Source organism: Cibotium barometz, chromosome 31 (genome assembly GCF_041138505.1).
Source record: "Cibotium barometz isolate CiBa-2024 chromosome 31, ASM4113850v1, whole genome shotgun sequence".
NCBI classification, from domain to species: Eukaryota; Viridiplantae; Streptophyta; class Polypodiopsida; order Cyatheales; family Cibotiaceae; genus Cibotium; species Cibotium barometz.
Window position 1 is genome coordinate 40715428 of NC_141076.1, and position 17631 is coordinate 40733058.

Here is a 17631-nt window from a genome sequence, read left to right on the forward strand (position 1 = left end):
TAGATGTCAATTGATTATAATTGATGCTAAATTGAATGTACCCAATTGATATCAATTGAGTCCAATTGACATCAATTAAGTCTAATTGGATATTAATTGATCATAATTGATGCTAAATTGAATGTACCCAATTGATATCAATTGAGTCCAATTGACATCAATTAAGTCTAATTGGATATTAATTGATCAATTGGGCTCAATTGATATCAATTGACACCCAATTGGACTCAATTGACATCAATTGGACTCAATAGGGTGTTAACTGATGTTAATTGAGCCCAATTGACATCAATTGGGTGTTAATTGAGCTCAATTGGACACAATTAACAATAATTGGGTATGAATTGAACTCAATTGACATCAATTAGGTAACAATTGAGCCTAATTGCATCCAATTGAACTCAATTGACATCAATTGAGCAAATTGCATCCAATTGAATTCAATTGACATCAATTAAGCCTAATTGCATCCAATTTAACCCAATTGGACTCAATTGAATCCAATTAGACTCAATTGACATCAATTAAGCCTAATTGCATCCAATTTAACCCAATTGGACTCAATTGAATCCAATTGGACTCAATTGACATCAGTTACCTAGGTATCAATTGAGCCTAATTGTATCTATTTAGACTTAATTGACATCAATTGGGTGTCAATTAAACCCAATTGGAGTCAATTGATATCAATTGGGTATTTATTGATGTTAATTGAGTTTAATTGACATCAATTGGGTGTTTATTGATGTCAATCGAGTCCAATTAGATGTAATTGGACTCAATTGGGTGTGAATTAGACTCAATTAATATCAATTGGGCTCAATTGATATCAATTAGGTGTGAATTGATGTCAATTGAGCCCAATTCGATGCAATTGATATCACTTGGGTGTCAATTAGACTCAATTGGCACCCAATTGATGTCAATTGAGTCTAAGTGGATGTCAATTGATATCAATTGAGCCCAATTGATCAATTGACACCCAATTAGACTTAATTGATATCAATTTGACTCAATTAGGTATTAATTGATATCAATTGGACTCAATTGGGTGCTAATTGATGTTAATTGAGCTCAATTAGACTCAATTGATATCAATTAAGTACTAATTGAGTGTAATTGATATCCATTAAGCCTAATTTAGCTTAATTGACATCAATTGGGTATCAATTGACATCAATTGGATATTAATTAATGTCAATCAAGTCTAATTAATATCAATTAGGTGTCAATAAAGCCAAATTGATATCAATTGGGTGTCAATTGAGCCCAATTCACATCAATTGGGTGTAAATTGAACCTAATTGGACTCAATTAACATGAATTAGGTGCGAATTGATGTCAATTGATCCCACTTGGATGCAATTGATATCAATTTGGTGTCAATTGGACTCAATTGGCACCCAATTGAGTCCACTTGGATGTCAATTGATATCAATTGAGCCCAATTGATCAATTGATATCTAATTAGACTTAATTAATATCAATTTGACTCAATTGGATATTAATTGATGTCAATTGAACTCAATTGGATGTTAATTGATGTTAATTGAGTCTCAATTGACATCAATTGGGTACCAATTGAGTGCAATTGATGTCAATTAAGCCTAATTTACCTCAATTAACGTCAATTGGGTGTCAATTAACACCCAATTAGACTCAATTTGACTCAATTGATATCAATTGACACCCAATTAGACTCAATTTGACTCAATTGACACCCAATTAGACTCAATTTTACTCAATTGACACCCAATTGATGTGAACTGATGTGAATTGAGCTCAATTGCATCGAATTAGGCTCAATTGACATCAATTGACACCCAATTAATATCAATTGAGTGCAATTGATGTGAATTAATGTCAATTGAGCTCAATTGCATGAAATTAGGTTTAATTGACACCCAATTAATATCAATTGAGTGCAATTGAGCCCAATTCAGCTCAGTTGTAATCAATTGACACCCAATTGATGTCAGTTGTATCCAACTTGGCTCAATTGAAACCCAACTGATGTCAATTGAGTCCAATTGATGTTAATTGGCACCCAATTGATGTCAATAAGGTTCGATTGATGTTAATTGACACCCAATTGATGTCATTTACGTCCAATTGAGCTCAATTGACACCCAAATTATCCAATTGAAGTCAATTAGACTTAATTGACTTCAATTGTATTAATTGGATATTAATTGATATCAATTAACACCCAATTGCTGTCAATTGAGTCTAATTCGACTCAATTGACGCTCAATTTACATCCAATTGGGTGTGAATTGAGCTCAATTGTATCATATTAGGCTCAATTGACATCAATTGACACACAATCGATCACACAATTGAGTGCAATTGAGCCGCAATTGAGCCCAATTGAGCTTAACTGATATCCATTGACACCCAATTGATGTCAACTGAGCTCAATTGAGCTTAATTGACATTAATTGTAATAAATTAACACCCAATTGAAGTCAATTGGGCTTAATTAATATCAATTAACATCCAATTATTATCAATTGAGTCCAATTCGACTTAATTGATACTTAGTTTACACCCAATTTATGCAAATTGGGTGTAAATTGGGCTCAATTGCGTCGAATTAGGCACAATTGACATCAATTCACACCTAATTAATATCAATTGAGTGTAAATCAAGTGTAATTGAGTCCAATTGGGCTCAATTGAGTGCAATGATGTCATGGACAATTGAGTCAATTGATGTAAGTATAGTTAGATTTAATTGGTGTGTCAATTGAACGTAAGGCCAGTAAATTATACAAAACTTTTTTTGTGCCAAGAATTTTGAACTTTTGACATCATAAATGAGTCCAGAAGGCTCAAAAATGGTAAGAGTGACTGTGAACATGATTTTTTTATTTATTTTATTATTTTTATTTTTTTTTATTTTTTCCCCTGGGAAAATGGGTTTTCTCGGTGGGCCCGCCGGGAAAACAAAAAGCTCGGCGGGATTACTGGCAGAGAAGGTTTTTGCAGGTCATAAAAAATGCCCGTGAATATACAATGTGATCACAAGTTTTAATATGTTAACAATAGGTTTTGTTAACGTGATCACGAAATTGTGAAGACGTTAATGAAATCCGTGATTATAACTGTAATGTAGTTTACTTGAAATTCACAAACTTATTTTTAATTTATAAATAAATTATTCTATGTTTTTAGCAATACAAATGGAATGAAACAAGCTTGTAATGTTAATATTTAAATGAGATGTATGTACGAGGTAAAATGATGCTAGAGTATACCTGTACTTGTTCTGATTCATGTATGTGTTGTCATTGTGTATGGAGATCATTTCTGGTAACCTTGGTTTTCTATCTAAGGTATACCTGTACTTGTTCTGATTCATGTATGTGTTGTCATTGTGTATGAAGATCATTTCTGGTAACCTTGGTTTTCTATCTAAGGTATATCGATGCAGGGTTGTTATTATACTATCGTTATCATGTATTTGAGATTCTCGGGCAATGTTCTCAGCATTCTCAATCATCTTAGTATTCTTAGTTTTCTCAGCAATGTTCAAGAACTATTTGTTTCTATAGTGAATGTAATTATGTGTGTTGGCATTTTGTATGCTAGGATTACATCGTGGTCAAACCAATAGATTGGTATGTTGTTGCAAGTTGACGCTGAGAGTGGTGATCTCCAGAAAGCTCTTTATAGATTGTCTATCACACGTGGGAGAAAATGGCTAGTGAGGTCACTCGTACATGGGAAAAACAGTCATTTACACGTGACACCAAACGTCAGTTACACATGTAGGTGATGTTAGTCCTAAATTTGCTCCTATTGTTGCATGACAAGTGGCACATAACCATTGATGGTGATGTGTATGACCGTTCCATCCGAGTCGTCCTATATAAAGGCCTTATTCGTGGTCTACGTCTTTTTTGTTGGTCCCCACTTTCCAAACCTTTCTACTGTCTCCTTTTGCCTTCACAAATATGATTTTCATTACATGGGATCTTTTGATTCTCAATTTCTTTATCCCTCCACCCACAGAGCGAAGAGCAAGATTGGCTCTCAATGAATTTTTCTCTTCACTTCATGGGCTATGAGTAAAACTAACATTTTTTTAAGGACTTGACATCAACTAGGCACTGGAAAAGCAAAATTTTTTGAAACATTTTACTTCCATCATGGATCGAATAGGAGCCTTCACTTCCATTGAAATTCTCTTTTCACTCCATGGGCATTGAGCCATTGAACTTTCTTTTTAAAAGCATTGAAGCCATTGAAATAGCCTTTTTAAGTAGATGGAGAAAGGTATTAAGGAGAAAGTTCATCAAACTTAATCTCTCCACCCAGAGAGTGAAGAGGACCCTTGGTGAACCCTTGGTTCTCAATGAATTTGTCTCTTCGCTCTGTGCACGATGAGTTAAACAAAATTAGACCACGTTTTGATTTATATACATTGTATAAAAATATACATATCCATTACCCTTGAGCCCTCCTACACTAATGAGGCCTATGGGAAACAAATCCCAATCTTCCTTCTACAAGACCACTTTTGCCATGGATGGATCTCTTTTTGCAAAGCCTCTCTTTGCCCATGGAGCAAAGAGAGCATTTTGTCATTGAGATGCTCTTTGCTCTGTGGGCAATGAGACTATCAATGTTAAAGATTTTGAAAGGATACCTCTCACACATGCCAAACATTTTGTACAAGTCCTCATAATATTTATTAGATTTTGCCTTGGATGGATCTCTTTCTCCAAACTCTCTCTCTGCCCACGGAGGGAAGAAAGCATTTTGTCATTGATGGATCCCTCTCTTCGCTCCGTTTTTGTGCAAGTTCTCACAAGATTTATTAGATTTTACCTTTGATGTATCTCTTTCTGCAAACTCTCTCTGCCCATGGAGCAAAGAGAGCATTCTTTCATTGATGGATCCCTCTCTTCGCTTCGTGGGCGATGAGACTATCAATGTTAAAGGTTTTCCAAGGATACCTCTCACACATGCCAAACATTTTGTACAATTCCTCTCACATACCTTTAACCAACTACTAATGTTGTGGATTAAACCTTTAACCCACTACGATTGTTTTGTTTGGTAGATTGATGTTCCTAATCCGGATGGTTTCCTATCACGTGGCCCTGGTGATTTTAAAAGAGCTGGACTTGATGCTTCATTGGCACATTATATGTCTTCTATTGACAATGAAATTTTTGTGGTTTATCACTCACAAAAAATATTATAATGATGCAAGTATTCCTGTTCTTGCACTTAAAGCCCTCTCTAGATATATGGGCTATTCTTTTATTTGAGAAAATAGCTGCAACTCATATCTTTGGATACAGTCCAAGTTTTTGGCCTTCCAAAGTTGGATATTTCTTATGCTATTCTACCTATGATCTCGGTTATGGAATGAAAAGTATTGAATCCCTACATGGTTATACTCACAAGAAATTCTTACATTATAGATGAGAAATGCCACAAGATGAAGACTTAGGTGTGTCAAGAAGCTGAAGAGTGATTCGCTCTAACAATGTACATATGAAGGCATGTTTTTTTTGCAATGTAAAATATTTTGGAATCATTAAAAATTATTTTCAAATTTTCCTTCCCGCCTTCGTAAAGATCTCCATGCAACATGCCGTGTTGGTCCTATGCTAGCTCTCCATTTTAATGATGACCTTGATTTAGCTCCATTTCTAGCTACCTTTGCTGTTTTGCTTGTTTGAGCTTTTTTCATAGATAATTTTCTTTCAAAAGTATATCTATAAAACCAATTAAACATCTCTACAAGATAATTTGAAGGAGTCTTGCCTCCTCCATGTTGTGTAGTATTTTTGAAGTATACTCCTCTCGCTCAATAGTGCGACTTTTCCATTCCTTGTGTACTCCACTTGTCAAGGGAACCATGCATATTCATTCATAAAATATGCAGTGTGGGCATACGGCATATGCTACAAAAGCAATGAGAAAGTCACGTCATAATTAGGACTGTTTAAACGCAACCTCGTAAAAATAATGAAGAAATTATACCATGTAATGTATAATGTTGGTTTCACCCCATGCATCCACCATGGCCTTTGTAAATTCTTGAAGCACCTCTAATTGACCAAACTTTCTCACGAGTTACCACAAGACTTAGTTCAATGAAGTCAAAAGTTGTACAATTACACAAATCCTTCCAAAATTCCCAAGGCTTTAAAGAGTTCTTCATTTTTTAGGTCTCTCCAAAAAATGTTTTGCTTTAGCTTCACTCATGCATACTTTTTGTGCAATTTCATAACTCATTTCGGAGGCTTTCTTATTAATAACAATTCGCACATTTCCACCATGGTAATCAATTGAGTTTAGGAGATCCTCTGCCTTTCAAAGAGCTACATGTTGTCTTTCTTTACCTTGCATTGTAAAAGCATAATCAATGTGACACTTTAGTAGGTGGTCAAACACCCGCATGAATGCATTTAAAGTGCAAAAGTGAACATTTTTTAATTCAAAAGGAATAATGGGTTTCCAATTCCTATCATTTCAATGCCTGTTATGCTCAACTAGCATATTGGCCGACAAAACACCATCAATCGAATTGTCAGAGTCCCCATTTATCGTGTCCTCATCATCACCAGTTCAACAGTATCATTAATTCCTTGTGTTTTGAAATTAGCATAGATTACAACATAAACATAAACCAAAAAAAGCTTCTAATTTGATGTTCTACATGATATTAGGTCCCCTAAAAACCTCATGCTTTGCGGTAATATCATATTGAAGAGGTATGCAAATTATGGTTGCATTTGGAACTTGTTAGACATTGAATTTTCCAAAATTCTCTATTAGGTTGTGCAATCAAGTTTATGCACTTAAAACTCCTTGAGCTTTTTTGTTTCGCAGAAAAAATGTCTCTCTATATTGAGTTACACTAAGAATAAGGGACCATGCTATTCAAGGGATGCAAGTTGGGCCCTAATCTGTACATTTTAAGAGAGGGTGTATAGAATAACTAGACTTGCATGCACATCGTAGAGACTCAAACATGGTCTCCCGAGTTCATAAATAAGGGGTTTTCTAGAAGCATATGCATGCTCATGACATGTCACCTTCCTATGGTTGGATGATCCCCTCGAGGATGAGACTTGGAGGATCATTCCTCACTAACATGCCCAATCATGGAAGGTTCCTTTTAGGGACCAATGATGCCTGCTCTCAGAACTTTACAATTTGGTGACATCAATGGCTAAGAGTCAAAGTCATTAGACACAAATGACGTCTTTTTCCTTGGTGAATCCTTTGGGGGGAGGGTCAATAAAAGTATGTAACCATAGCACGTGGGTTCAACAAGAGCGATTATAAAAATAGTACTATTCACAGAAAGTTTACATACATAAGGGGTTTATCTATTCACATTGAGAAAAAAAAAATCGCATTTTATAGTGTACATGTTTTTGAAAAAGTGTATGTAAGTAAGGGTTTCTTAATTACCCCTTGAATGCACGTGTTATGGTGGCTAATTCCTATATAGTGACCCCCCCCCCCCCCCCCCCAAAAAAAAGAGCAAATCACTTCAAGCTAAATCGCAGCTTCAACTTCTATTCGATGCATTAGCATGTCCTTGGGGATTTCATGTTGCATTGTGCGTGCTTCATTTAGCACCTTTTGGAATATCTCACTTTTCTAAATTGTCAACGTCTCGAAGCTTCCATCTTTTGTGCGATGGCGTACTCATTCTTGATGCTTCCATCTTCACATATCTTTCTTTTATTGCAAGCAAAACCAACAACATGGGGACCATCCTTCCTTGAACTCGCTAAGAACGCTCATCAAGAGAATACCGAAATTGCTTCTCCAAAAGTCCGAACGATGATTTTTAGGGTTAAGTAATCTAAAAAATGAAGCTAAAAGCAAGGCATATATATATATATTCGAAGACCAAAAGATGTGACATATAAAATGTGACATATAAATACCCCTTAAAACTGATTAATATTTTGAATTTCCAAGGAGGAGTGTCATATGACAAATAAATACCCGATGGGACAAATAAATACCCCTCAAAACCTGATGAATATGTTTAATTGCCGAGGAGGAGTGTCATATGACACAGAAATACCCCTTAAAACTGACTAATAAATTTAATTTCCGACCTGGAGGAGTATTATATGAAATGCCACGCATGGCATTCTTGTGATCGTCTAAGTATATAAAGAGCATACATATGTCATACATGATGATTTAAAAATTAAAAGGGAATGGGCTGTCTTTTGCAGAAGAACAGGCCAGAGGGTCCTCCAGGGGGCAATAGGGCGGTCCAAACTACAGTGTCTGCACCTTGCTCTACTGTCAGTATGCCTGTGTTGTTGTTCAGATCTGTTTTGGTGAAACCAGGACATACACAATTCACACAAATCTTTTGGCCGTTTACCCTATTTTGTTCCAAAGATCTGGCCAGTAATCGGCTATAAGCATTCATGGCCATCTTGGCAACACTGTAATGGGTAGCTATTGTTCTCCATGTGTTATAAGTGCCTTGCTTGACATCTTCCAGATATGCCTGCAAAAATGCTTCCACTTTCTCCTCAGAAAGATTGTCTGCATCCAGTAGCTCCTCCCTCCATGTTGGGTGTCGTAAATTCTGTAACATCCAACTTGAACTCTTTTTAATGAGCACTTGAGGTTTTGCATCAAAACCCAATTCAACGTTGATCAACACACATTTGTAGCAATTTCTGTCATCCTATCTTTCCCGGCCAATTCTACTGAGTTGCAAACTGATGATGAAATCCATACAAACATATGACACAGATCGAGGATGCAATTGTCTTATTATGGATCAGTTTTTTTTATATACCTGCAGTTGCCCTAGGGATGAACTGACGTTTACGATTCTCGCTCCGGCAGCTGAGGAGGCTTTCAAAATGGATAGTAATCCCTCAGTAACTCGCTTCACGCCTCTATAATTTGTGTCGAAGGTGTTCTTGGCTGCTTCACAACTGTCTTCTGATCCTCCCGCGATGGCTGCGTTGTTGATCTGCACGTATTAACAAAAAGCATTTGAATGTCCATCCGAACCACAAAAAGCAGACTCGATCAAAACATTGCACAAGTTCCATACCAAGATGTCAATACCACCATAGCTTTCCTTGAGCCAAGTGGCCAGTGCGGACACTGAATCAGAACTCCGAACGTCTAAAACATGAAAGTCTATGTTCTTCAGCCCTTCTTCTTTCAGCTTCTTCACGGCTTCCAGGCCCCTTTCCGGATCTCGGGCTGTCAAAACTACGGTAAGTCCTTCCTGTGCAAGCAGCTTCACAGTCGTGAAGCCGATTCCTTTGTTGCTGCCCGTCACTACAGCAACCGTATCTTTCGTCCACCACCTGAAATTCGCACAACATAATTGATCAGCAATTTCTCCACTTCTCTGTTAATGTCTCCACGCAAATTTCACACAACACTTCAAACTCCCTCGAGCGCCCGAGCTAGAACAAGGCCAGACATGAGCTGCAATCTACTGCAGTTTGTCCCAGCATCAAGGTACATCTATTCCTTCTGTACACACATCTAACTGTGATACCAAATCATTTCGCCGAATACAACGCGACGGATTTTAAGATGGGCCTGGATTGATGGACAGAAACATTAAGAGTTGCAAATTAGGATCACCTTGGAGATGCAGCCATGCCGATCAAACCAGTTGGAATGATGAATAAATAAACAAGCAGCTTCGCACTGGAATGATGATTGAATAAACAAACCAAGCAGCAGCAATCAACCAATTTGCGGACTGCTGCTTGGCATGGAATTATAATATAGGAGCGATGGGAAGATGATGAGGACGCGATGTCACGCGTGATGTTGGCAATTTGTTTTTATATATTTGTGTCCAAGGGCACTAATAGTCAAAGTTGCGTGTAATGGAAGAAAGCTTCTTCTTCTTTCTATTCTATTTCTTAAATCTCCGACTGGCGTGTGCCACCCGTGGCAAACCCCCCCCCCCCCCCCCCCCCCCCCCAAAAAAAAAAAAATCAAACTCTCACCAAAACTTTGTCATTGTAAAAATACAAAAAAAAAAAGAAAGTGCATCGTTTTCTCACATTTTTGATTGAGATGTGACATTAGGAAAATTCTAGACTCAAAATTAGAGGGCAGATTGAGTGACATGAAATCTACTAACGATATTCACCGGTGGTGGGACCTCTGTACAAACCCACCTAAAATGTGAAAAAACTCTTATCTTCATGAAATATTAAAAAAACCATCACCTTGTCTTAAAATATTTTAAACCGTTTTTTGTCAGCACCTAACACAATAAAAGAATATTTTCCACCTTCCTGTGTTAGACGTGGAGCACTAAAAAATTCTTTCCACCACCCCTAGAACTAATGATTTTGAATGCTTGGAATAGATAGATACACAATCTCCTGGTTATTCCCTCAACTTGGTTCCACTTTTGAAACTCCAAACATCTTTGGCGCATTTCTTCTTCCCTCGTTGATCCACAAAAGTGGTTAGCTCAGTCATCCACTTTCTGCTACTTCTTCTTTCTCATACGTCTATTAATCTCTCATGGCACCCGAAAGTGGACTAAAACGAGCAAGGAGCAGTATCTCATCTGTTGTGTTGTATAACATAAAAGATGAGAACGAAGAATGGATTCCCCAAGTATACAGGAAGTACTCTTGGGTCACTATGCAGCTAGGAAAACGTGGCCACTACCGAGTGAAGGGAAAGGCATTTGAAGACTTGGCCAAACATTGAAAAGGAAGGATCCTTGACTTCAAGATGGCACTAGAAGGGAAAACTGTCAAAGAACTGTTGATCCAGCATGTATTTATGCAAAAAGAGATCAACGTGGGACCATTGGAAGGACTTCCAAGACACAGATCACATTGTAAGTGCTTGTGTTTTGTATTCCAATGTTGCAAATAAGGTGATTGATATACATTTTTCTACCTTGAACAGATTTGTACCCATCCAATCTTCATGAGTGGGAGCCTGCACAATGCTTGACGGGATTCTTGAATGTCGTACATGATGGTGAGGTGGGGGAACTTCAATATGAAGGTCGTGCACCAAGTGATCTCGCAAGAAGTAGAACATATTTCTATGACTCATTTTATACCTTGTCCACTCAATCGAGTCGACATGGAAAGTTGGATATAAAATAATGATGATCAAATCAAAAGGATCTAAGCTATGGTTTGGAGCACAGGGAAAAAGAAGCCTAACTATTGTCGATTGCAATTCATGGTGCGGTTGACTATGGGGGCTAGGAAGAGGACAAACTTTGGAAAAGGAGCATTATTATATTGGAAGGGTTGCTACCTCTCCTTGCCTATTTAAGAAGGCTATTTCCTTTGTAATGTACACAATCTCCTCATTTTGATACACCCAACATACTTCTTGTAGCCATGCTACATTGCACTCCCTTAGCCTTCATCCTTCATATTTGATGCTCCTTCTCACTTAGATTTCCTTGCCCCACATAGAATGTTCCATCGCCTCATTTTCCTTATATTCTACCCATGCCATTCCATTGTATGTAAGCCTCCATTCACCATGAATATAGTATGATACCATCATCCTTTTGCAATGATTATCCTTTGTGGCACCTTTTCTCTCATGTAAAATCTTCCCTTGTCATTCATATCATGCTTACCATGTCTTTTCCTTCCCTCGCTCTCTTGTGGTAACTCATAATCAATGATGCCTCCTTTATCATGGCACATCACAACATTCTAGATGTGTTCGTATGCAACACTGCCACCAAATCATTGTGCACCCACAGTGTATGTGTGTGTGTACCATGTAACCTACAAAATTCCAATGTAACTAATCTAAACCATGGAGAATGAATAGACTTCAGACCATAATCACTCAAAGTTAAGAAATGAAAATAATGGAGTAATACCAATATTTGCCTTATTTCTCTCATTATTCAACTCATCCATGTCCTTCAAGTCTTTTGTACCACTTTCTTTACTAAGAATAGTGCTGTTGGGATTCACAAAATAAGGAATGCAAATAATGGAGTGGTTTCCTATATTTGCCTTATTTCTCTCATTATTAAATTCTTCCACCTCCTTCAGTCTTTTGTATTGCTTCCTTTAATAAGAATACCTTGATTTTGTTTCTTGAATGGATGAAACCTTGCCCATATCGCTCTATTGCAAGCTGGGGAGCTAGTTTTGTTGTTACTTTTTCTATTATCAATGGTGTATTTTGTCTAGTATGTTCATATCCATAATTAGCCATAAATTTGTTCAAAATATTTACTCCTACCTTGTGATCTAAAATTATGAGGCAAATCAATGAAATATTGAATCCATAGTGTAAGAGTTTGATACAATAGCAAGATATTCATCTACATATTGTTCAACTTGTTCTTCGTTAATCATGATGCCACCTAGGTAATGTTGTATCTCTTGTGCTATTGGTTTCCTATCTCTAATGATGTTCAAGAATTGGATAAATTCACTATCAAGGGCATGTCGTACAAAGTGTTTCATAGCGTACATAGTGCCATCTTGCCAATGTGAAGATTTTTTTATGTGACATGTAAACAAAAGTTTGCTTGATGTTTGCATTTTGCTGGCAATTGTGCAAGGTCTCCAAACAATAGCGTGAGTTTGTTTTCAAATGGGTTGAATATAGATTGTTATGTGACCGCACAAAGCTATTTCATTATGAGATCAAATGTCGTACACATCTGCTTTAATGAGTGCGTGATGTTGTTCATCTATTTCTGGAATAAATGATGGGTATAATTGTGACTAGCTTGTTAACTTGAATTGGTAATGTATTGTTGTAGCAATGCAATTGAGGCACACCTACAACTCTTATGGTTGTAGTTAATATTACAGATTTGTTGTTTTTCACAAGTTGGTATGTGATGAATTTGATTAAAAAGGATTTTCCTGCTCGTGGTGTGCCATGAATGATATGGAGTCCTTTTTCTTTAGAAATAATATCATTGTATATGGATGTTTACTCAGAAGTAAGGTTAGCATGTTTTCTAGTAAGCTCCTTTTGTAGGTAATGATCATAATCAAAATGATACATGTATGGAAACCAAAATACATCAAATGATAATTATATTTTACTTTTAAATCAACAAATATGTGTAGCCTATAGGCGTGCAACATTATTATTATTAGTATTTTAGTATCAAGACAATATACTAGCCAATTTGGTATTGGAAGTAGAATTGTTGACTCATATATCAAGTATGGCAGTCTAGAGGAGGCTCACAAAGTGTTTGATGATACTGAATGAAGACAACAAACAAACGATGTTTGGAGAGGGGCGAAGAAGAGAGACAGATTAGACCTTGAAATTTGTTGTATAAACCAAGTCCAGCTTGACTACACAATTTCCGTAAGGTGCACTCAAAAGGAACTCACCAAATTTGCTTTGGAACGGGCTGAGATTTGCTCAAGAAAAGAAGTGCAATTACGGGGGATGCAACAACTGGAGAGGAAGAGGGGACCATACAGGATGAGAGATATGATGGAATAAAGGGGGGATTTCCTACAAATATAGGCCCTAGGGAGGATCCAAGAATGGGTCGACCTCCTTAACTTGCCTATTTTTAAGGGGTTAGGATCAATGTCCCACCCCCAACCCACAATCTTGTCTATCCCAACCTTGTGGCTAGCGTAGCTATGGCAAAAACTCAACTTTCTGGTGCAAGTATCATCATGTATGAAGGCCATTCATTGAGAGACCTTGTAGCAGCTGGCCAACTATCCAGTCTACAATTTTCCTTTTAAAGTTAGAGCCAAATTCTAAGAGTATTACTTTCAAACCAGCTCTACATAGACTGTGAAAGTTTTCCCCTGCATGTAGTCTACTTCAGTAGTAGACCTTTGTGGGCACATCTCTACAGTTGCACATGAGCTCCGATGGCTACCAAGATTTACAAGGTGCTTCATTATGTATCAAACAACATGTTCAGCATTCTAAATACCATCAACAATTCTTTAGTTAATACCAGATTCCAAAAAACCAAACAATGTTTGACCTGCTTAAATTTTGAGAATTGTGCTCCTGTTTTTTGAGAGATCTCTTTATGCATGTCTCTTATATAACCCTTAAACTTATGCATGCCTTAAGCATCCCGGCCTTAAGCAATCCTCTAAACATATTTGTGCAAAGTTAATATGACCTGCCATATGTAGCCCTTCAAAAGGACTTAAGGTAGCATTGTGCAATCCTTAAGCAAGCCATATCCAGGCTGCCTTAATAATGCATTAAGGTTTCCATTTGCCAATAATCACTGGTTAGTTTCTTAACTTCAAGCCTTGAGACATTTGCAAGGTTTGCTTTGCCACACCAACCAAAATCCTCCACATCCAACTATGTTTTTAAAATCAAAATTGTTAGTAGCTTTAAAGAGAGAGAGAGAGAGAGAGAGAGAGAGAGAGAGAGAGAGAGGTGTTGAGGCTCTGATACCATGTTAAAAAAGACAATGTGTATAGTAGAGAAAATAGTTCAGTCTCCCAATAATCACCAGTAGAACTTGAGATAGGTAGCTCCAAAAGTGTGAGCTAAAAGGAATCAGCAAAGGCTATGAAATGACGAGATGTATTACTGAATGCTACACTGTTTAGTCTCCAGGATTGCCAGGATTCTAGAGAAGTCAACTTAAGCATTTTTTGGCAGGGCTGATGTGAGACCTTATGTTTCTTGGTGGTATGCCATGTAAGCTGGTTAGCTAGCTACTATACGGGGTTGGCCAGTTTGGGCAAGTCCAATTTGTTATGAAAAAGGCTCATATATTACTCTTCCACACCAACTCTTCTAGTAGTATTTTCTCTTTGTTGCCACCAGACTCCATTTTCCTTGCATCTTTTTCTGATTTGGCACTCAGATATGCTATAGCAGCAAATGTCACTTCAGTACATCAATCATCAATTGGCATAGCTCCAAAACTAAGGGAGAAAGTCCCATATTCTATCCTAATCGAGAAGCATTTCTACTTGCATTACATAGATACTTATGCTTATAGTAGGGAATGCCATGAAGTGCACTATCAAAGACCAGCAACATTATTTGTAAATGAAATTTCTAGTTCTCCAATCACCCATGTCAGTAAGTTCAGGAGCATCTTATAAAAATGTATTTTTTTCTCTTGTGCTGCACATTAGTTTTTTCCTGGTATCAATAACATGGTCTATGGTATTTAACATTGCAGGGGCTTTGTTGTAAATAAATCTCAAGTTTAATTTGGATTCACAGCCTATTCTTGGTGCAGCAAGCAGTACCACATTTGCAAGGCCTGGGGGGGGCAGATTGGCTTGGTCGACAAAAAATGTTATGCATATCTGCAATAATTTTTATTGTATTGGTGCTTTGCTGATGTGCTAGTCTCTAAATGTGTACATGCTATTGGTGGCCCGCTTGATAGATGGTATTAAAGTGGGATTGGCTGTGATAGTGGCTCCTCTAGACATTTCAAAATGGGCTCCTATAGAAATTTGTGGAGAGTTAAACACCTTGCCATAGCTTTTTGGTACTAGAGGAATGTTTCTAGCATATTGTACGGTTTTTAGGATGTCCCTCATGAGGATCCAAGCTGGAGAATAATGTTAGGACTTATACTTGTACCTTCTCTCATCTCTTTGGCTCTTGGAGTTGTTTATCTATCAGAGTCTCCAAGATGGCTTGTGAGCAAGGGTAGGACAAAAGAGGCTAGACAAGTTATACAATAGCTTCGCAACAAGGAAGATGTATTAAGTATATGCATCTAGAAATTTTCTCTTGAAGCATTCATTTTATTGGTATTCTCTTGAAGGTTCTGATAAAGATTACCAATGGGGCAAGGTGCTCAACATTGTATTCCTTTAATCTGGGTCTTCCCCACTTATGAAATGACAATGTGCCTCCTTTCAACAGTAAAGAATATAGAAGAAGAAAAGAAAATGAAAACCAAGAATAAAGGGACAAAGGAAAAAGGTGGAAAGGAAAGGAAAAGGAGTATTGGAGCTGACATGTAACATATGGGAAAGCATGACGTAAAGAAACTATAAAAAATCATGTATCTCACTTGCAAAGATAGGTTAACAAAGGAATCTGAATAGGTAGATCGAAGAATTATCGTTGTGCACTCAAATTTCACTGACAAGGGATTATTTGTTTATTCTGCACTCTTCTAGGAGACCACTACCATGTGCTTGCCTTCATCAGAGTTGGTTTTACATGCTGTGGCTCCAAGGGTTTAAAGATTGGTAAGGCTCTGAAGAGGACATTACTATTTACATCCTAGCATGGGAGCATCAGGAGCCATAAAAACTAGTTAAATTAGTTGTGGCTCCTCTGAAGTTTATGTGTGGCAGAGGACCTAAGATAAAATTGCGAGGGTGGAAAAGCCATTCCTAGCTAAGGGGGGGAACTATGGATGGTAGAAACCATAAGGAAGAGCATGGATGCTGCACCAAATAGAAAGAGAAGATGGAAGACTGTGATAAGAATTTGTGCTTAGAGCTTTTGTTGAGGGTCTCTTCAAAGAGGATTTTACTTCCATCTTTGTATATCTGAAGGAGAGCTCTTGGATTAGATGCATCATTTTATGACTATTATTAAAAATAATATTGAAGGTTCTATGCCAACACAACTAATTTCATCTATGTATGCTAGATAAGATTGGGCTCAGTCTCAACCATCGAAACATGTATTTTCTAGCCAATGGCATTGATAGTGATATTGATAGTTCTGTCTTTGGTATCTAGAAACTAATGTAATTTTAGTACACAAACCAAATGTGGGCTTGAAATTGAAATATTTCTTTGCTTCTTTTTCATAGGATAGATGGCACTTTTGGTGGAAGGACTCGGTGTCGAGGCTGATACCTCTTTGGAAGAGTATATAATCCAACATGCTTATTTTATTAGTGAGGAGGAAGATTTAAGGACAACTAGAGAGGAAGCTTACATTAAACTTTATGCACCTAAAGATGATGCATCATACATTGTAAAGCCCATTTCTAGAGTAGCTAGTTCACAAGGGATTCTCTCAAGACCTACTAGAATATTCCAATAGGGTACTCCTCAGCTTCAGAGTATTCCTCTCATGGACCCGATGGTTACTTTGATGGGAAACCTTGATGGCACATTCTCCAACAGTTTCTCTGGCTTTGGAAGCATGTATAGCAGTGCTCAAGGTCAACAATTTGAAGCTTTTGATGATGGGAAAAATGAAAAATGGGATGAAGGGAATCTGCAAGGGGGGCAGGAAGCAAGTGTTTACCACTCTAAAGAAGGAATGGTTGGAGAAATGGATGAAAATCTAACGAGCCCTCTGCATTCGAGACACAACAGTCAATGGGAGGAAGGAGATCTATCTAGAGTTGATTCTAGCACTGGGACATCTGTGTTTAAGAATAGAAAAGCACTTTCATCTATGGTATCTCAAAGTGTTGTATCAACCAGTGCAAATAGATCACCGTATTGGTAATCAGACTAAGGCTTGTATCGATCAATTGTGGCTTATGAAATCAAAGACCGATGATGAATGCTGGAAAGCATAGCATAGCATTGAAATTCATTGAACAAACTGCCATCCTTCTTTCGAAATTTTTCAAAGTGCTCTTCAAATTGAACAACATATGATTAGAAAGAAGAAAGAAGGCACGAACCTTGATGATGTCTGCTTGAATTGGATTCTTTGGTAGAT

At 37.3% G+C, this 17631-nt stretch overlaps 1 protein-coding gene and 1 pseudogene across 1 annotated transcript; one reads left to right on the forward strand and one right to left on the reverse strand.

The window, feature by feature from the left end:
* Positions 1-8068: 8068 nt before the first annotated feature.
* On the reverse strand, positions 8069-9760 carry LOC147620863 (short-chain dehydrogenase/reductase 2-like). Its single transcript, XM_086825129.1, has 4 exons — positions 9622-9760; positions 9074-9335; positions 8810-8989; positions 8069-8593 (listed from the first exon to the last, which is right to left on the reverse strand). The coding sequence occupies exons 1-4, from the start codon at positions 9636-9638 to the stop codon at positions 8201-8203; spliced, it is 852 nt and encodes a 283-aa protein (XP_086681255.1). The 5' UTR covers positions 9639-9760; the 3' UTR covers positions 8069-8200.
* A 5285-nt stretch (positions 9761-15045) lies between these two features.
* LOC147620864 (monosaccharide-sensing protein 2 pseudogene) lies at positions 15046-17412 on the forward strand (annotated as a pseudogene).
* Positions 17413-17631: the final 219 nt, after the last annotated feature.